At 36.9% G+C, this 19,076-nt stretch overlaps 1 protein-coding gene across 1 annotated transcript in view; it reads left to right on the top strand.

The window, feature by feature from the left end:
* The window catches only part of LOC106068368 (myogenic factor 6-like), a 49,281-nt gene that overhangs the window by 16,920 nt on the left and 13,285 nt on the right, over positions 1–19,076 (top strand). The window contains exon 2 of the mRNA XM_056034191.1: positions 18,248–18,326. Within this exon, the coding sequence (XP_055890166.1) occupies positions 18,248–18,326 (79 nt within the window). The remainder of the gene's footprint in view (positions 1–18,247; positions 18,327–19,076) is intronic.

Raw genomic sequence — 19,076 nt, 5'->3', positions numbered from 1 at the left:
AAGTCTTGATGACCACTTCCATGAAGAGCTTTCAACTTCTCTTTCTTTCTCTCTCTCTCTCTCTCTCTCTCTCATACACACATGCACACATGCATACACGCATACATACGTGGATAGATAGATAGATAGATAGATAGATAGATAGATAGATAGATAGATAGATAGATAGATAGATAGATAGGTACGTAGGTAGGTAGGTAGGTAGATGTATGGATGGATGGGTGGATAGATAGATAGATAGATAGATAGATAGATAGATAGATAGATAGACAGACAGACAGACAGATAGATAGATAGATAGATAGATAGATAGATAGATAGACAGACAGACAGACAGACAGACAGATAGACAGACAGACAGACAGACAGACAGACAGACAGATAGATAGATAGATAGATAGATAGATAGATAGATAGATAGATAGATAGATAGATAGACCACAAGGTCTGAACGGGGAACTTTATTTTATGAGTGTGTCTTGGGAGTATTTGAAGAAATATATGTCTGAGAAATAGAGAGGAGTGGGGGGGTGAAGTAATTAAGTCTAGAACCAGGGCCAGATTTATGTATGTGGAGACCCCTACAATTCTTTGAAAGCTTGAAAAAAAATCCACTTTTAACACTTTTAACTAAGTTTCGTACTGAGAAAAAAAAAATTATTATTTAATATGCAATTTTAGTACAAAAATATATATATTTTGTATGATTTTGAGATTGTGGAGAGCATGACCATTGAACTCCCTGCCGTAGATCTGAAACTGCAGACTGGAGACTTCTGAACCACGACAAAGTTGCAGTCCGTAAAATGGCTTCTTCTGTCTCTTAAGACAATGGATGCCCATCATGCACCAAATGCCTTGATGAGTCACTAGTTTTAGTTTCCGGTCAGAATGTGATGTGACTACACAAAAAGAAAGTAAAAGTCGACATTTTGAGACTTTTTCCATCTCTTTTATGCAGGCCCATTTTTTTTTGTGTGAATTCCCCGTGTCTGTAGCCACCGCCTGCCAAGGCTTAAATCCGGCCTTGTCAAGAACTATAGGTTAAATGGTATAAGCACATAAATGAACATGTAGACGAGTCTCAGAGGTACAAGAGAAGTCGCAGCCTTCACGTCAACGCTTCCTAGAGTCAGTCAACAAAATATATCCTAACATAAACCTAACTTGTTACCTTTCATCTCCCTTTCCATTCTCCGTATTCCCTTTCTTCTTTTTCTTTATTATATTTATCTATTATTTCATTCTCTTTTTATCCCTCGCTCTTCACTTTTACTGCTCATTCCCCCCCCCCCCCCAGCGCCCCAGCACTCAGTTTCACGCACTGACAATTTCTGAGTGTCACTCTGCAATACGTAGCCATCTCTGTGATTCGATCCCAGACCCTTCAGCAGCGATCCTCCCATTAAGGCATTCCGGAATGTGGACTATGCCAGGAGGCTCATTTCTAAGCATTTAGCGGCACTTTTCAGAAGTGCCAAGTTGGGTTTGAAAGAAATGTTTCCAGATAGGTCGAGCAGAACTCCAGAAATGAAAGTTTGGCATGCAAATGTGGCCAGGATTTACTGGCTTGGTCAGAAAGGCCAACTCTTTATTTTCCCCTCATTCTTAGACACATTCTTTTGTAAGCTTCTGTAGCCATGGTTTCTCACACAAAACAATTTATTTATTACATTGGACTCTTAAGTATGCCATTACTTTCAAAATAAAGTTACTTTAGGTCAGGGGTTCTCACATTTTTTAGTCGCGACCTCTTTTTGGGTCGAATGACAATTAGTCGGGGGGGGGGGGCGCCTAAGATCATTGAATTTTTGGGGGTTTTATTTGATATTTCATTGGAAGTTTTTTTTTTTTTTGTCTGGTCGTTTCTTGTGTGTTGTGACAAGCATATTGGTACCAGAGGTATATACGTTTACACGCTATTGCTTTAGGTCAAGAAATATTTCTCAGATTAGGGCGCCATAAAATGAATCAAAAAACGATTGTGAAGTGTCAATTAAATGAAATAAAAATGGGAAAAAGAGGCGGGGGGGGACATAACATATTTTTACTGTTGGGGGTCACCGCCTAGTGGGAAATTGTATTACACGTGTACATATAGATTGAGAACGGCTTCTTTAATTACACACTAATAGTTTATTGTTTGCAAAATTGGTCACACTCTTTGCATTTGTTTGTCGTGAAGGCTAGAATTGGCATTAATTTTGGAAAAAATTTTGTCTCAAACAGGCCAGAAATATTTGGGCCCCAGTCAACTGGGTACCTGTGGGCCCCTTTGCCGCCCCGGCACAAATTCTAAAAGCCATCAAATACTCATAAAGATGAAAAAGATTTTTAAAAAACTACAGTTGGGCCCCTGGGACTGAAGTCCATTTCTTCCCCTCTCCCGGCTGTTTGATATTAATCTGATATTAATCTGATATTAGTTTCATATTAATTAATATTAAAATAATAAATATAAATATGTAAAATTAATAACAATAATACAATATAGTCTATACTTTGTTGATGTACAATGTGTGTTCTAAATTTGCTACAATCTTTTTTAATATTATTATTGTTGTTTTTATTTCGGTAAACTATTTTTTTAAATAAGTTATTTATTAATTTTTTTTAATGACGAATTTAATTTTTTTGTCTACTTAACATCAATTAAAAGTGAAATCGCAATAGTTTCCCCTTTCAGACCTAGCGATCCATAGGGCGGACGATGTAAAGGTCATCTGTTTCTGTGGCCTATAGTTAACGAGGATGTGATGTGGCCAGCATAACGACCAAACGCCTTAACTTTTCCCCAACTAATTAGAGATGGGTGGACACAGGGGTGCCCAAAGATCCCAAAATTAAAAATCCCAGTCTTCACTAGGATTCGAATTTGTGGCTGGCGTTTTTATGTCTTTTTTTATGCTTTGTTTTTTTTTAAATATCAAGGCGGCCTTCTAGAAAGGTGTATAACTATTACATGCTTAAGGCTATCATTACATTCCGTTCTTTGTTATTTTCTTCTCTCTAGTCTTTGGACTAAACACACAGAAAACATGTATATAAATAGACTTTTGAGGCTTGCGAATAAATTCCTATTGACAAGAATAATATACGTCAAATGACTAAATGAGAGACCTGATTAGCTGCAAACAGTTTTAAGTTATACTAAGAAAAAATATTGTAAATACTTTATAAAATCTTGTTATACCCATAAATGTCACAAAAAAACATTTTACACTAAGATTTAAACCCAGGAATATGAGTTGGCAGTCTGTGCGTTATTAACATGTGAATTAACATTACAATAAAAAGCAATTTAAAAGCAAGTTATCAAAAATCCGCTGCCGAGGACTGACGCAGACGGCGAAAAGAAAATCTTAATCGACCACTGGCAGACAATAGTTATGCTTGCCCTGCTTGTGGCAAAATATGTAGATCACAGCTGGGGCTGCTTAGCCACGGGAAATACAGCTATTCCTAGTTAATCTTCGGACTCGAAGACAAGCCTTAGTATTATTATTATTATTATCAAAAACGTTAACCCAGGCATAATTTACGAAGACATTTAAAGATATAGTGAAGAAAGCATGACCTTTTTTTATTTTACTGTAGTACACAATTTTTGCCTGCTCTGACATAAAACTGACTTTGCAACAGCAATAAATCTATTAAACGTTGGAAACTTATAGGCCAGGATGCATTAAGAAAACACATTTTAAAAAAAAAGAATATTTCCTGCGATGAAAAAGGCGACAGAAAGGACACGGGAGATAAATCATTCCCATAGCTGTTTTGCTTGGGTTGCAATGAAGCAACTATTCATTACCGAAGTCTGTGTATCACACCAGACACCACTGCAACCTTTTCTCATGAGCTCAAGAACAAAAATGTTTTGGGGAAAAAAAAACTGTGCACTAGAAGTCTCGCCATTGAAGTTTTGGAGGACCATAAGTGAGTGAAAAGCGGACGATATTTCCTCCAAGGTATAGAGTTAAAAAAAAAAACGACGGAAAGGATCCAGTTTATCCCTGTTGCCCCCTCCTCCTTTTCCCCTCCCTTCCTCACAGCGACCCTCTTCTCAAGGTCTAGGCGTCTTCTAAATTGAGCGTCTCAAAGTTGTGGAACGACGCCTTCAGAAAAAGAGGAATGAAGAAAAAAAAAATATTTCTAACACTTCACCGGGAGAATATTTTTTTCCCCCCTTGAGGTGAAATTCGTACAGTTTTGAACGACAGGCAATTAAAATGGAGAATTAATATGTGGGTGGGAAGCCTTGTTTTGTTTTTTTTTCTCTCTTAACTTTCGCTTGAAACAAAACTCACCATTTTTTGCTCACCATTTTCTCTTTTTTTCTCCCTTGAACGCTACGAATGAAAATGTTACAGTCTCCCATCTCTTATATTGTTACATTTCCAGACTTTGAGAATACTTTACGAGTAACGTGGAAATCATTCTGAGATAGCTCGCAGCTCAGGGGCGGATTGAGTGTCAAGCCGAATGAGCGTCGATTATTTCCAACGTTGACTTTTCAGAATGTAAAATTCAACCGGATGTAATTGCCCAGAAATTGGAAGTATGTCGACGAAAAGTTATTTAAACTCTCAAATTAGCTGGGAATGTTGTCGCTAAGAAGCACGTCTTATCATCCTTATACCGGAGACGTCAAAAATGAATAAAGATTATTAAGTTCAGAAGTGAGAATTTAGCAATTTATTTTATTCCAAGCTGAAAAAAATCTGGCTATGTTAATTGAAAGGGAAAGAGATTATCCAGTTAATTCCCTTTTTTTTTTTTTGCTTTTCCTGAAGTAGCTAATCGTTTTTGACCAAATTTTTAATTTGTAATATGAAATTTTGTCGAAAGTTGAAAGCATTTCGTAAAAAAAAAAAAAGGGAAATTGATGTAACTGAGGATTTCATCATCGAATGCGTATGCGTCTAACTAGATTTAATGAGATTTAAACTGTTAATTGCCTATCTAAAACCAAACACTGTTGTAGTTGCTTCTATCTATTAACATTAAGAACCAAACATTTTTGCATTTAAATAAATATTCTAATAACATCTCAATGGACAAAAAAAACGTACGAAGCCTCTTATCTTGTTATGAAACATATAATTCGAGATTTACCTTTTTTTAGAAACTATTTAACGGTTTGAAAGATATATAGCGGATAGGATATATAACAAATCAGAGATATCCAAGTAAAAAGTTTTGAGGACGCAAGTGGGGTGGTCTTTAAAAGACTTTGTTGAGCTAACTACACAATGAACTCGTGGACCCTGGTCTCTAAGCCCTAACTTGATTTTTCTGTTTGTACAATACCTCTTATTATCTGGTAAACTCTTCAAGGCTGGAATATAAACTGCGTGGAAAACTGAAACTTGGACACTGGACGGCTATTTCAGTATCAGCTTTAACAAATTTTACTAGAAATTGTGCAGTTAATGTCTATTTATTGGATTGCTATCTAATTGGCTACACAGGGGCGAAACCCAGGTTTCATCTTTCAATGTTTTGATAATATAGTAATAGAAACGTTTAACAGATGATGTAAAGGTCATCTGTTTCTGTGGCCCACGGTTAACTAGGGTGTCATGTGGCCAGTTCAACGACCAACCATCTTTACTTTTACCCAACTAATTACAGCTGGGAGGACTCTGAGATCCCAAAATTAAAAATCCCAGTCTTCACCAGGAGTCAAACCCCGGACCCCCGGTTCGGAAGACAAGCGCTTTACCGCTCAGCCACCGCGCCAGCTTTCGAAATAGAATCATCTTAAAGTTAAATTTAGCGATTTGGATCACGCTTTTAACACTCGAATTAAATCTTTTTTTTATTCAGTAAAGAGTTAAGGGAAATAACTAGACGTCTAAGTGCATCTGGTACACGTCTTAAGTAGAAATTAGCTGGACTGTTATAGAAGAAAGTGATTGTGCCAGCTCTTGGTGAAGACTCCTTGAGCTACTGGAAATCTACAACAAATAGAATTATAAATTGCAGACCACCAACAACTTCATCAAGATGGAATAGATTTACAAATAATTTTTTTTCTATCTTAATTGTGTCTATTTCCTATTCAATTATTCAGACAATTCGAAACCATATTTCTTTTTAAACTTTGTTAAATATAAATCATTTCCAAGAAAAATCTTGACCCATGCAGCATTCTGTAGACCAGTGGTCTTCAACCTTTTTTGGCCTACCGCCCCCTTTTCGAATTTTTTCTTTAAAAAAATCCGCCAGCGCCCCCCTCTTAGAAAAACAGTTATAAAGAATCGTGAGAAGGCAAATTTGAACAAAATATCATCTTTCTATTAATTTTTATGCTGTCAATATCCCGCTTGAGAGACGACCGCATGGCAAAGGCGATTGTTGTGAACTCCTTGGCCTATGACTGACGAGCTTTGAGGGGCCCCTCTCCCCCGTGAGCGCTATAAAGATTTATTCAGGCGCCATTTCGCTCTCACTGGCATAGAGGAAAGTACCTGAGAGAAACAGTTCGAGAGCTCTTACAAAAACTGCGGGACAAACATTTTATACTCAAAGAAAAGCCAGCATACAACGGCTTTGTCTGCATAAAATTCGGGAAAATATGTAGGTCGCAGTTGGGTTTCCGTAGTTATGTGAAACACTGGACTCTGCCGTAATCTTCGGAATTAAAGGCAAAAACAGCCTATATTATCATTATGCAAAAATTATGTCAAATAATTTGCAGTGATTACACAAAAAAATTAATTGTAAAGACTATCTTTCAAATCCTAAGAATAGTCTCCGTTTGAAGTTTTGAATATTAGGGCCTACTCTTTTTAGGTTTAATTGTAAATTTAGTTTTAATTTTTAATATAAATATTATTATTGCTGAATTCACTACAAAATGAAATTAAGCTAATGGTAACCTTGTGCCTCCTGTAGTCTGACAATATTAGAAATTTCAAGCTTTAAATTAGCCAAGGCAAGGCGAAGGTCTCCTCTATTTGCTACATCCAGTCTATTTCTTTGCTTATTCATTAACTTTGTTACGCACTAAATCTAGGTTAACCATGTATGTTGATGGAATAGCTAAAACATAATTCCATTTTCGACCAAAGTTTGGAATTTTACTGAAACATTTAAATGCAGCCACATCTCTGTTGTGCCTCTAGGGGCGTAGCGAGGAATTCTTGACATCTTTGGAGGCCGATGCATTTTGCGTAATATTTAATTTAATTAATTAAAAAAGCAATAATTTGAGCCCCCCCCCTTAAATGGGGGCCGGGATTTTCAAATTTCCCCTCTCCCCCCACCCTAGCTACGCCACTGTGTGCCTCCTATGTTTACATTCTTTTTTACTGAAGACATGATTTTGTAAATTTATTTTTTCATGCAACTCAATTTGAACGTCAGTAACAGATGTTTTAATAATTGTCTTTTATATATATTTTTTTTTTTTTATTTTAGAAGCGAATCTTAATTTCTTCATAGAGCATTGTTATGTGAATTGCATAGATATCGGTGTCCTTGTGCAGTAATTCATTTGTCAAAAAACAAGTTATGTGAGATTGTAAAACTCTTTAAAATAGATTTAATATCTCGATAAAAGAGAAAATGATATTATCAATAAAAGTCAATCTCTTTCCTAGCAGTCGGAGGTTCGTTTCATTCATTGGTGTTAGATGTCTACCGTGTAAAACACTTTTTTTTAGCCTGCATTAAGTCATCGCTCATAGTTGAATCTTCCCGTTTCTCAAAAAAATAATTATTTAAGAGCTTAAAAAACGAGCCATAACCATTAACAAACCCCTTTCGAAATCCAGCGAACTTCAGTTTACAACAAGAGTCTAACACCTTTTTCATCATTTGTTTCACAAAACTGTTGAAAGATGCGCTTATTTTTGGCATGAGTTTGTATTTTTTATTTACAGTTTTATAATTAGATTCAAATAGAAATGAAATTGCGGCTAAACTTTTTTTGTGTATCATAACTCACAATGTGAATAGTGAATAGATTTGTTCTTTATCCTATAATACCTAAGAAGTCATTGTAGCGTCCAACCACTGATGGTTTCCTATATGTCCCCATAAGCTACTTAACAAGACAATTTTGAAATAATATTTCATCTCTAGCAGAAAAAAAGTCTTTTTGTGTTACACATGTTTTAAAATAAATTTAGTTTTAATCAAATTTTTTTAACAATATCATAAGAATTTTTAAAAAGCTATGCATTTTTCTAAGAAGCCACTAAAACATATCCTGCTTTGTTGTTTTTTGTTTTAATATTGTTTTGATTGTAGATTTTTATAATTGTTCATGAGTATTCTTAAATTATTTTTGGATATCGCAATATGTTCGTGAAGCCGACTTGGTTTCATAACCTCATCTGAAAATGCCATTAAAGTAGAACTTACTATTTTTCTAGTGGCAATTCCCTAAATCTCAAGGAAATATTACATGACACACCAGTGAATTTTTGTAATATTGTATCAATGTTTTTTTTTTGTTTTTAAAAAGTTAAATTTTTCTATTAATTGTTACCTATAATGGTTTTTGCAATTAACATTTACATATTAATATATTAACATATGTAGATAAAATAAACTATAATCTAAAAGGCGTATTACCTACTTTGTTTATCAAATCTTAAACGTTTATATGCGCGAGATCCATAGACAATAAATACTCTACAATCATAGCAAAACAGTAAGAATTTTAAAAATAGAAAATGGGATTCCCGAACTCAATTTCTAACGCTGTTCCTATTCTTAAATTAGAAACAAGTTAACTATAATTTGTCTATATTTAGTTTAATGTTGGAGAATTTTAAAATTTGTTTTGTTTCAGAGCACCTTAAGTTTCTTCTTTCCGCCTTTATGCCCAGCGCACCCTTACTGCCCCATTTTGTGCCCAGCGCCCCCCTACCGCCCCTTTGGCTCTCAGCGCCCCCCAAAATCTCGAAAACGCCCCCTAGGGGGCGATATCGCCCCCGTTGAAGACCACTGCGGCGTAGACTTAGATCAGCGGTTCTCAACATTTTATACTCGGCGACCCCTTTTTACAATACCCCACTCTGATGCGACACACACACACACATACAGCAATAGAAGGGTAGACAATAACAATCCATATTTTCGATGGTCTTAGGCGACCCCCCTGGCAAATCGTCAATCGACCCCTCAAAGGAGTCGCGACCCACAGGTTGAGAACCCCTGACTTAGATGAGCGTAAATCTAAATGTGATTGATGTATAGTTTATTGTACGTCCGTGCTAAGTCTCCCTAGTCAGCTAGTTAGATTGATATAAAACTTTTACAAACTTATCCATCTGTCGCCACCTCGTCTTTGTGTCTCTCCTAAAGCTTCTTATCTCGATTGATCTAAGGGGACATAATTGCCGAGGGAAATTGAAACAGGAAAGGGTTAACAGAGGGATCCACAGCACATAGCCTACTAAAAGATAGAGTGCAGAGATTTGACAAAACTATTTGCCGGGTGATAGGTGTGAATGAATGGAAGCCCAATTCATCTTACAGACCGACTACCCAAAAGCGTTTTAGTCATAAACACAATTTGGCCTTGGTAATTGTTTGATTATTTATATTTTTTTAGAAAGGGTGTTAGAGAGAGGGTATTTAAATTTAGATTGTTATCTGTGTTGCCTAGAACAGCGGTTCCCAACCTTTTAAGCTCGGCGACCCCTTTTTACAATTCCTCACTTTGCCCTACCCTTTACACACACACAGCAATACAAGAGTAGACAATAACAATCCATATTTTCGATGGTCTTAGGCGAACCCTGGCAAATCGTCAATCAACCCCCAAAGGGGGCGCGATCCACAGGTTGAGACTAGAAAGTCCTAAAAGATTTATTAAACATTTTTAGTTGGCTTGTCGGTTTGGTTTCTTTCTTTGCTCAGTCTAATTGCAAATAACCCGCGGGATATATAATGTATCAATGAACCTTGGAGAGAAGAAAGGCTTGCTTACCATTGTGTAGATTACATGTTAGTATATTACAATGAAGGAAGACACTTGATTTTATTTAAAGGACATTGCACCACATTCTCATGAATATAGTGAGGCCAAGAGGCCCAAGACAATGACATCTGTACATGCACTCACAAGGCGTGAGATCCTTCTAATGATTCTAATCGTGGATTAAATTCAATTGAAATAATCGATGCTAATCCTAGTTATTCGAAGATCTAGATCTTTAGAATTATAGATTGATTCTAAAATTCATAGCTTAATTGAGTTTAGGTAGTCGATACGAATTTTAAACTCAGGATAAATTAGTTAAATGGATAATTTCAAAGAACTCAGTTTTGGCCCAGCGGCTACGAGAGTTAGACTACCAATGGTGAATGAGTGAGGTAAGAGCTTGAATCCTGACTATTGCAGAGTAAGTCTTTTTTATTGCTTTTCTAAAGGTAGCAAGGAAATATTCTCCCAAAATGTATAACATAGTGGTCAGTGCCGTGGCTCGCTTTCCGTGTACACATAGGGGTTATAATATTTCCGAAAACATTTTTAGTGGCTACAGTAAGATGAAAATCCGCTATCAGTTTTGTGTCGTCTGTCTGTCCAACTGTGTCGTCTGTCTGTCACACTGTCTCGTTTCCATCGACAAAACTAGAAAAGCTATTGAGCTAATTTCTCCTATCAGCAAAACAAAACAATTTGTCAGAAATCTTATTATTGATGATAGGCTGTTCAGGCGCCAAATGGTTCTTTTAAATTTTATTATTTTAGACAATGAAAACAAAACTATTGCTTGAATACTTGTAGATCCGGAGGGGGGCGGCTCTGAGTTTTCGCATCAAAACATGATAAGTATGTTAATTGAGCATTTATTTCTTCAGCGGATTAAAATAAAGGACTTATTATTTTATTAATATATAGAGAGGAACCGTACTCTTCTTTTACATGGCCTAGAGCTAGATCAGAAGAAGAAGAATATATCGGCCTATAATTAAAAGGTCAAGCTAAGACTACAAGACACAGCTATACCATATAACAAGACACAGTTTAACTTAGACCAAGAGACCCTGTTAATCCTAGACCACATGACGCAGTTAAACCTCTACCATAAGACACAGCCTAACGTAAGCCACAAGACTCAGTTAAACCTTGACAAAACTTGGTTAAAATTAAGCCCCAAGTGACAGTCAAACCTATACCAGAAGACACAGTTAATTTAGATCACAAGTCAATGTTAAACCTACACAAGAAAACATAGTTAAGCCTAACCACAAAACAGTAAAAAAATATAACCACAAGACACTGTTAAACCTATAACAGAAGACTAAGTTAAACATAGAGCACAAGAAACTTTTAAAACTAGACCAAAAAAAACAGTTAAACTTTATCACAAGACCTAGTAAAACCTAAGCCACAAGACGCAGTTAAGCCTATAACAGAAGATACAGTTAAACTTAGATCACAAGACACGATTAAACCTACACCACAAAACACGGATAAACCTTGACCACAAGACACAATAACAATTTGACCAAAAGACACAGTTAAACTTATATCAGAAGACTTTGTTAAATTTAGCCCACACAACACTGTTAAACCAAGACCAAATTACGCAGTTAAACTTTACCTCAAGAGAGTTAAGAACGATTTTGAGAGCGTGTTTGAGGTTCATTATAGGAGGACGAGAGAGTAATCGAGACGCCGGAGGAGGATGGGGGTAGAGGGGTCTGGAGTCAGGGCGAGAAGAAAGTTTGGAGAAGAGAAAGAAATATGTCTGAAATTCCCCCTGTCTCCGCGTGCAATAAACCGCCCTTGAAGGCCCGTATCTCCAGATCTGGCCTGCCCGAGACTGCCTAGGACCGTGGACGGTTAGTGCCAGAGCTCCAATGGGCCATGACAAATGGCGGGGGAAGACTTGTCAAAAAGTCAGAAGTCGGAGGAGAATAAAGTTCTCAAGGAGAAACAAAAAAATGGAGGAGCTTGGGAGACAGTTTTAGTGTGGACTTAGCATCCAGCGTGTCGGCCATGTTTATCTCTTTCTTTGTTCTTTATATCTTGGATATATTTAACGAAATCCGCTTTCTACTTATAGGTATCTACACTATGGACGTATGTTTCCTACTTTGGTGGTTGCATCTCCAAGAAATCGTTTATTTGAGGGGCCCGTATATATATATATACACTTGATCGTCCAGATAATCGAATTTGGGATTTTATAAACGGTCCATTCACCAGAAATATAAAGAAAACCAGGATGGCTGCCTGGTCGTGCGGTTTGCGCGCTGGATTGTCGTTCAGATTCATCGATGGTCCCGGGTTCAAGCCCTGCCCGCTCCCATCCCCCGTAGTCCTGCGGGAGGTTTGGACTAGGAAGTAATTATCTTCAACTCTGAAGGAACATCCGAAACATATAAAACATTTTACAACAAACAAGCAATCACTGTTGCATTCGGAGTTATCATTCGTAATGAATCGTAACTGACATTCTTCACGACTGGATGGTCCCGCGAATCTTCCAAGGGAGGTGGTGAAGGATAGTGGAGCTACTCACGGTAGTGTTGTCACACTTTCTTTTCTAAGGTGACATAGAGTGAGAGAGTGTTATGGAAGGATGGCTGCCTGGTCGTGCTGTAGGCGAGCTGGACTGTCGTTCGGTGGTCTCGATGGTGCCGAGTTCATGCCCTGCCCGCTGCCATCCCCGTCGTCCTGCAGGATGTTTAGGCTAGGAAGTAAATTATCTTCAATTCTGAAGGAACATCCGAAACAACTAGAAACTTTTACTAGATATTTGTACATGATAAGGAGTGTGAGAGAGAGTACATTTGAGAGTTAAAATCTTTCTTGTTTTGTCATTTTGAGACCTACGCGGAATTAATAAAAGTACGATTGAAGTTCCTTTAATATGGAAATCTGAAATGAAAAATTTTGGTAAAGTACTCTGTGAATATTATCAATACTTATCTTTAACATTTTAGTATTTTATTCGACTGCACCTATCTAAATGTCATTGTGAATGTATTGACGATCACTTTTAATTACTGTTAGCAATTATCTCTCCGAATAATTATAAGAAAAAAAAATAAAAGGCTAAAACCATAACAAGAAAAGAGAATAAATTTCTCTGGATTTTACATGGAACCCCCAACAGGGGCAGAAGGGAGCGCGTACCTTACGACTTTAGAAAGAAGTCATGCTGGGAAGGAAAGTGAACTCTCAGCGCGTGCTTTGGGAGCAGACGTAAAGAAACGTAAACAAACGTACAATCAATTTTCGCAGTTTTATTTTTTTTTTAATTTATTTTTATAAAGATATTAATTGATAAATAAATCATTATCTAACTACGATAATCTATTCAACTTCACCAAATCCTTAGTCTGTTGATCCGTTAGGGCATCACACAAGATCTGTCGACAGCCTTTCTCCATTCCTCTTCATTGTTTGGCTTGGATACAATTTTCTTCAATGATAGACCTGTCTATTTTTTTAATGTTACATTCCTATCGCTTTCTCGTGTCTGGTACTGCGTCCTTCAGAAAGGTCTTTGCGAGCCCCTATTGTCTATTATGTGGCTCAAACCATCAGAGCAGACAATTTAAAGTGGCAAAAAATGTAGGTCAGAGTTTGGTCCGTACAGCCACTTCTTTCCTTTTTAATGTTCAGACTTGACGACTAGATCTTATTACAAGTTCGCATATTTCGCGCTTATTTTCAAATAGTCACTTCTCGCGATGTGCGCATGTGTGTGAGTGTTTGTTAACGTGTTTGTGTGTTCCTATGATTTTGTGTGTGTGTGTGTGTGTGCGTGTGTGTGTGTTTGTTTTTCAGAGACATAGATGAATGAAGAAAGGCGTTATTAAAATTGAAAACTTCAAGGGTGGCGCCTTTGGAAAAGTGATACCGCACGCCATTTACACCACGCGGCAAACTGGAACCTCCCAGAATAGTGTAATACCTCCGTGTGATGAGTCACCTGGACCAATCGGATGTCATCCTGTAATGAGTGTAGACAAATAAATCTTGCTAAATTGAAACATAAAATACAATAAAACGTGATGGAAGTATGGAATGTTTACAGTAATGAACTCTGGAAACCATGAGATATTCTCCAAGTATAGATATCGTCTTTAATAAAGTGATAGATTTAGAAAGGGTTTTTTCAGATATCACAATTTTAAAACATTTCTTCCCTTCACCTTTCCCTAAATCTGTTGAACCGTAGGGGCACCACACAAGATTTGTCATCCGTCTCTCTCCATTCTCTTTTGCCTTGGATTGAACCTCTTTCAATGGCAAGCCAGTTCATTTTTTTATGTAGCTTTTCCATCGCTTTCTCTGTCTGCCTCTTCTACTTTTTCCTGATACTGTTCCCTGAAGGAAGGTCTTTACAAGTCTCGAAGATCTCGTGTAGTTTGCAAGTCATCGTGAGGTCCGATCGCTGTAGCAACCCTGTTTCTATCTCTTTATATCTGTGTGGTCATCAAACATGGCCAAGAAAGTTTTTATTTTGTCTTTGCATGGGGACGGCTATCTACAGTAATATAAACGACTTATGTTGTTGAGTCCCGTAAGTGGAAAATTAACGGATTTAATAAAGTATAGTGATATAATGGAGCTTTATTATGTTGTCTTAGACTAAATATCGAACTAACTATTGTTACGTCTCTTAGTTAGGTCCCTTGGCAGCGTTTGTGTATTATTAATATTATTCTTATTACAAAGCGTATATGAACTCACTCTGTCTGTCACTCTGTCTGTCTGGTAAAAAGTTTGTACACGTGAGTTCTCCCACTTCCAATCTTGCATCAAGTTGAAACTTTGCACAATCAATCAATCATTGGCGAGGGCAATACATGAATCAATAAAAAGAATTCATTAATCAATTTGTCAATATTTTGATATCGAAAAAGAAAATAATTTCTATATTACTGGGAGATAATACATGTAGGAGTTGTTCCCCTTAGATAAGCTTTTTTTGAACTATTTTTTTCTATATATCTATTGTTATTATTTGATTGACCACACTGATCTTTAAATCTCTTAGTTCATATATTTATATATACAAGTTCTCCAACATTAGTTAAACTATATTTTTCTTTGTGTAAGCCTATATTGCCCACACATTTTTCCATATCACTTTGTCTTCTTTATTTATATGTTGTTGTAAGGTATTTATTAAAAAATGAAAACAGTATCTAAAAATAAAATCAATTTGGAGATTTCTGAGCTTGAAATATATCATGAGTATCCTTAATACATGGAAATAGTGAAAATGTCTTAAGTTAAACGAAGATGTTAGTCCAATAGGTCAACTATTATAAGTTTCAGGACTGTAAGGTTCTACTTCTCGAATCAGCAAGAGAAAGTGATAAATTACGGAAGACGCATCATGCTAGAGTACCCTCCCCTTGTGGGGTAAACGTTACCGTACGCAAGAAGGGGGAGATGATCAGTTTTTTCTCCACTCTTTTGATCTTCGTGACATACTAAGCTGTCGGTTCCAAAAAGAAAAAAAAAACTGAATTAAAGATGGCTTCATGAGGTTCGCCCTAGTGTGATGTAAGTGCTCTTACGCTGAGAAGTGTTTCCCCATATTGGCCGTCTATGACCTCATGGGGCGCTTGGGTCCGTTGGCTCAGTGCGGCAAATGAACAGGCAATAGTTCTTGTGAAAAGGGGGGGGGGGGGGTACTATTATTTATTATAGGATAGATAGATAGATAGATAGATTACACAGACAGACAGACAGACAGACTGACTGACTGACTGACAGACAGACAGACAGATAGATAGATAGATAGATAGATAGATAGATAGATAGATAGATAGATAGATAGATAGATAGATAGATACATAGATAGATACATAGATAGATAGATAGATACACAGACAGACAGACAGACAGACTGACTGACTGGCTGACTGACAGACAGACAGATAGATAGATAGATAGATAGATAGATAGATAGATAGATAGATAGATAGATAGATAGATATGACGGAGAAAAGGTAGAGCTCTTGAATTCTTTACGGCGTCTCGGGCTCGAGTCCCAGAAAAGACTGGGATTTTGAATTTTGGAATTTTAGGACGCCCTTGAGCCCACCCAACTATGTTTACCTTATGTTAGTTTGAGAAAACTATGAACGCTCGATCATTGTGCTGGCCACATGACACCCTTGTTAACTGTGGGTCTCAGAAAAAGATGACCTTTACATCATCTTCCCCGTAGATCACAAAGTCTTGAAGGATTATTTTCCTTTTTTTTATCTATTCCTTCAAATTTCGGAAGTCCAATAATTGGTCCTTTTGAATGCCGTGACGTTTTAGTGTGTCTGGATGGGTATTATCCCCTTTGCCTTTTTTCATGTGACTAAAGAGGTGATCCTTTATACACAGATGTGGTCACAGGTTGGGCATCACCAGGCGTCGTTGGACTTTCCACTTTTTTCTAAATTTGGTGTGTAAGAAATGGGTTGAATAAGTTCATACGAAAGTATCTTAACAGTATTTCTTTGATTGGATCTTTTCTAGATCAGATAGAAAAACCTCTATGAATGGCAATGTCTTTCATTATTAAGATTAATAACCAAACGGTGGTAACACTCAACGAAATCCAATAACCGAACTATCAATAGAAGTTAGCCAAAGCTGATACTGAGCAAGACGTTAATAGCCATGAAGGGAACCATCGAATGTCACGCTAACTGTCTATGTTCAAGCTTCCTATCTCTAAGGTGTCCTGGAAGTAGTCTGTTTACATCGGCTGATATTTTGCTCTGCCTAAATCCTTTTCTTATTTTTAACTAGTCACGTGATTGTCTCTAAGTCAAAACTTCCCCTTTTTTCCGAAACAAATAACTAAATCCTAATCGTGCCATAACACCATACAAACCCAACTACGACCTACATATTTTCCAACGCTTGATACTGACAAAGCCGTTGTCCAGCAGGGGTCTATTTAAGTTTTCTTTACATGTTCTGCGTCTGCTTTCTACAAGATCTTTTCAGTGGGCCTCTATACTGTATAAGTATATATTCATATAACTTCATTATAACATTTGTTGTTCTTCAAAGAATAACATTCTACCAAGAACTACAAAAAAATATATTGTTTGAAAAGATTGGCAAAAAGCAGCCCTGAGACTACTGGGTGCATCTGAAGGATAGATCTCAAATCTAGACACACGAGAGAACTCCACACTTGTTAACCCCAAGTACTAACAGCTTGAGATCTTTAACCTTAGGCTTAGGTTCAATTATACAGATTCCACTTTGAAAAAAAACATATTAAATCATATAATGCTTTCGTATACCGCGTACTTTCTATTTCCCATAATATCAATGTTTAAGTTCCACTTAAAGTTATCCCATTTTCTCTGATAATTTCTCAATAGCGAAAAAAAAAATATACATATTGTGTTTTTTTTAAATGTACGGTAACACAAGTGGGTCAAAGATGGGGAAAAAATGTATGGAAACACAAGTGGGTCAAAGAGGATAAAAAAAAATTTCAAGTGTCACTTCAATTTTTTTTTCTTTGCGTACATCTCTTGTTTTCGTAGCTTGGTTTTGTGCTTGCTGGTAGTTTTTTTTTTTGTTTTTTTTTTTTTCTAAATTTTGTTTTTTAAATCAAACGTTTCTCAATTCGTGTAAAACTAGTGAAATTACTTATACCCTTTCTTCTTCTTAAAAGAAGCTGGACTTTTTTTTTTGTTTGTATAAATACAGTGCGTGTGTCTGTGTGTGCGTGTGTGTTAATGTTGGAAATTAACATGTTGGCGACTTAGCGAATCGCACAAATCTGTCCGCATGGTTAGTGATTTTCTGAGGCGATGCAACGTAAAACACATGTGTAAGAAAATAATATGAAGAAATGTGTTGGTGAAATAATGGAACTTAAAGAAAAAAAAGGTTGTGAGAGACTTTGAAATCTATGTATATAAACGCCAAATACCACTGACTGACTGATTCATTGATCAAGAGATCTCTTAAACTGTCGTACGGATCCGTATGAAATTTCGTACAACACAGGTTTCTTTTACTTCCGAGATGCTCACTAAGAATGATTTTTGATAGAATCGCAACCTTTGGTACGCTGTTCGTGAAATACCGCAAGCTTTCTATCAAACCTATGTATTTTTTTTTCGGCATTTCTCCTAAATACCGCAGTCTACGTATAAAACATTTTTGAAATATTACCAAAATATGACTTCCTGTATATTATTTCTTTTCCCCCTAAGTGAACTTTTTAAACTTGCCTCACGTCATTTCCGCTTCCTTCTCAGTTAAAGCTATTTATATCCACAGGGTATGCATAGCCCTCAGTATTATACAGACAAGTTACAGCACAGCTCTGACCATAACGGAAACTACAGCAGCCCTAACGGTTGGTATCTTATTGGTTCTACAGAAATATTACATTTTAACTTTATTTGTTTAGTTGTAATTCACTCCACACTCTTTTAATAATAGTAATGACATTGTCTTCGATTTCGAAGATTAAGGATGAGTGCAGTGTTTCACGTGACTATTCAAACCCGTTTGCGACCTACATATTTCCGCATCTTCAGCAGACAAAGCCGTTGTCCACCGGCGGTCTATTTAAGTTTTCTTTCCGTCTTCTGCGCATGTTTTCAGTAAGGCTTTTCTTTGGGTCTTAAATGTGTGCCGTAGCTTTTGTCACTTTCAGAGTTCATCCGCTGCCTGCTACTTTCCTCTGAGCCAGTGAAGGCGAAATGACGCTTGAGTTCATCTTTATAGCGCTTACGGTGGACAACTCTGTTACGGATTCCTTCTATTAAGTTCGCCAAGGAAAATCGCGGTCGTCTCCCATGCGGGATAAGGCTAACTAAAAGATTGAGATAATCTACTTCTTAGTACAATCCTCCCGCAGAACGATTGGGCAGGGCAGCGGGCAGGGTATGAACCATCTAGACGACCAAACGACAGTCCATTGCACATACAGCACGACCAAGCAGCGAAGTCAAGTTGATTTTTATAATAACAAGGATGCGAATGAAATTTATCAGCACAACTGAAAATACACGCACCTCGAACCAAATGACAATTTCATAAAGATTTTCATACATGGCGGAAAATTATAAATGGACAGTTTACTAGATTATCCGGTGTAGAA

This window comes from Biomphalaria glabrata, chromosome 6, assembly GCF_947242115.1.
Source record: "Biomphalaria glabrata chromosome 6, xgBioGlab47.1, whole genome shotgun sequence".
NCBI classification, from domain to species: Eukaryota; Metazoa; Mollusca; class Gastropoda; family Planorbidae; genus Biomphalaria; species Biomphalaria glabrata.
The sequence above is the reverse complement of the archived record's forward strand: the minus strand, read 5'-3'. Positions and strand labels throughout refer to the sequence as shown.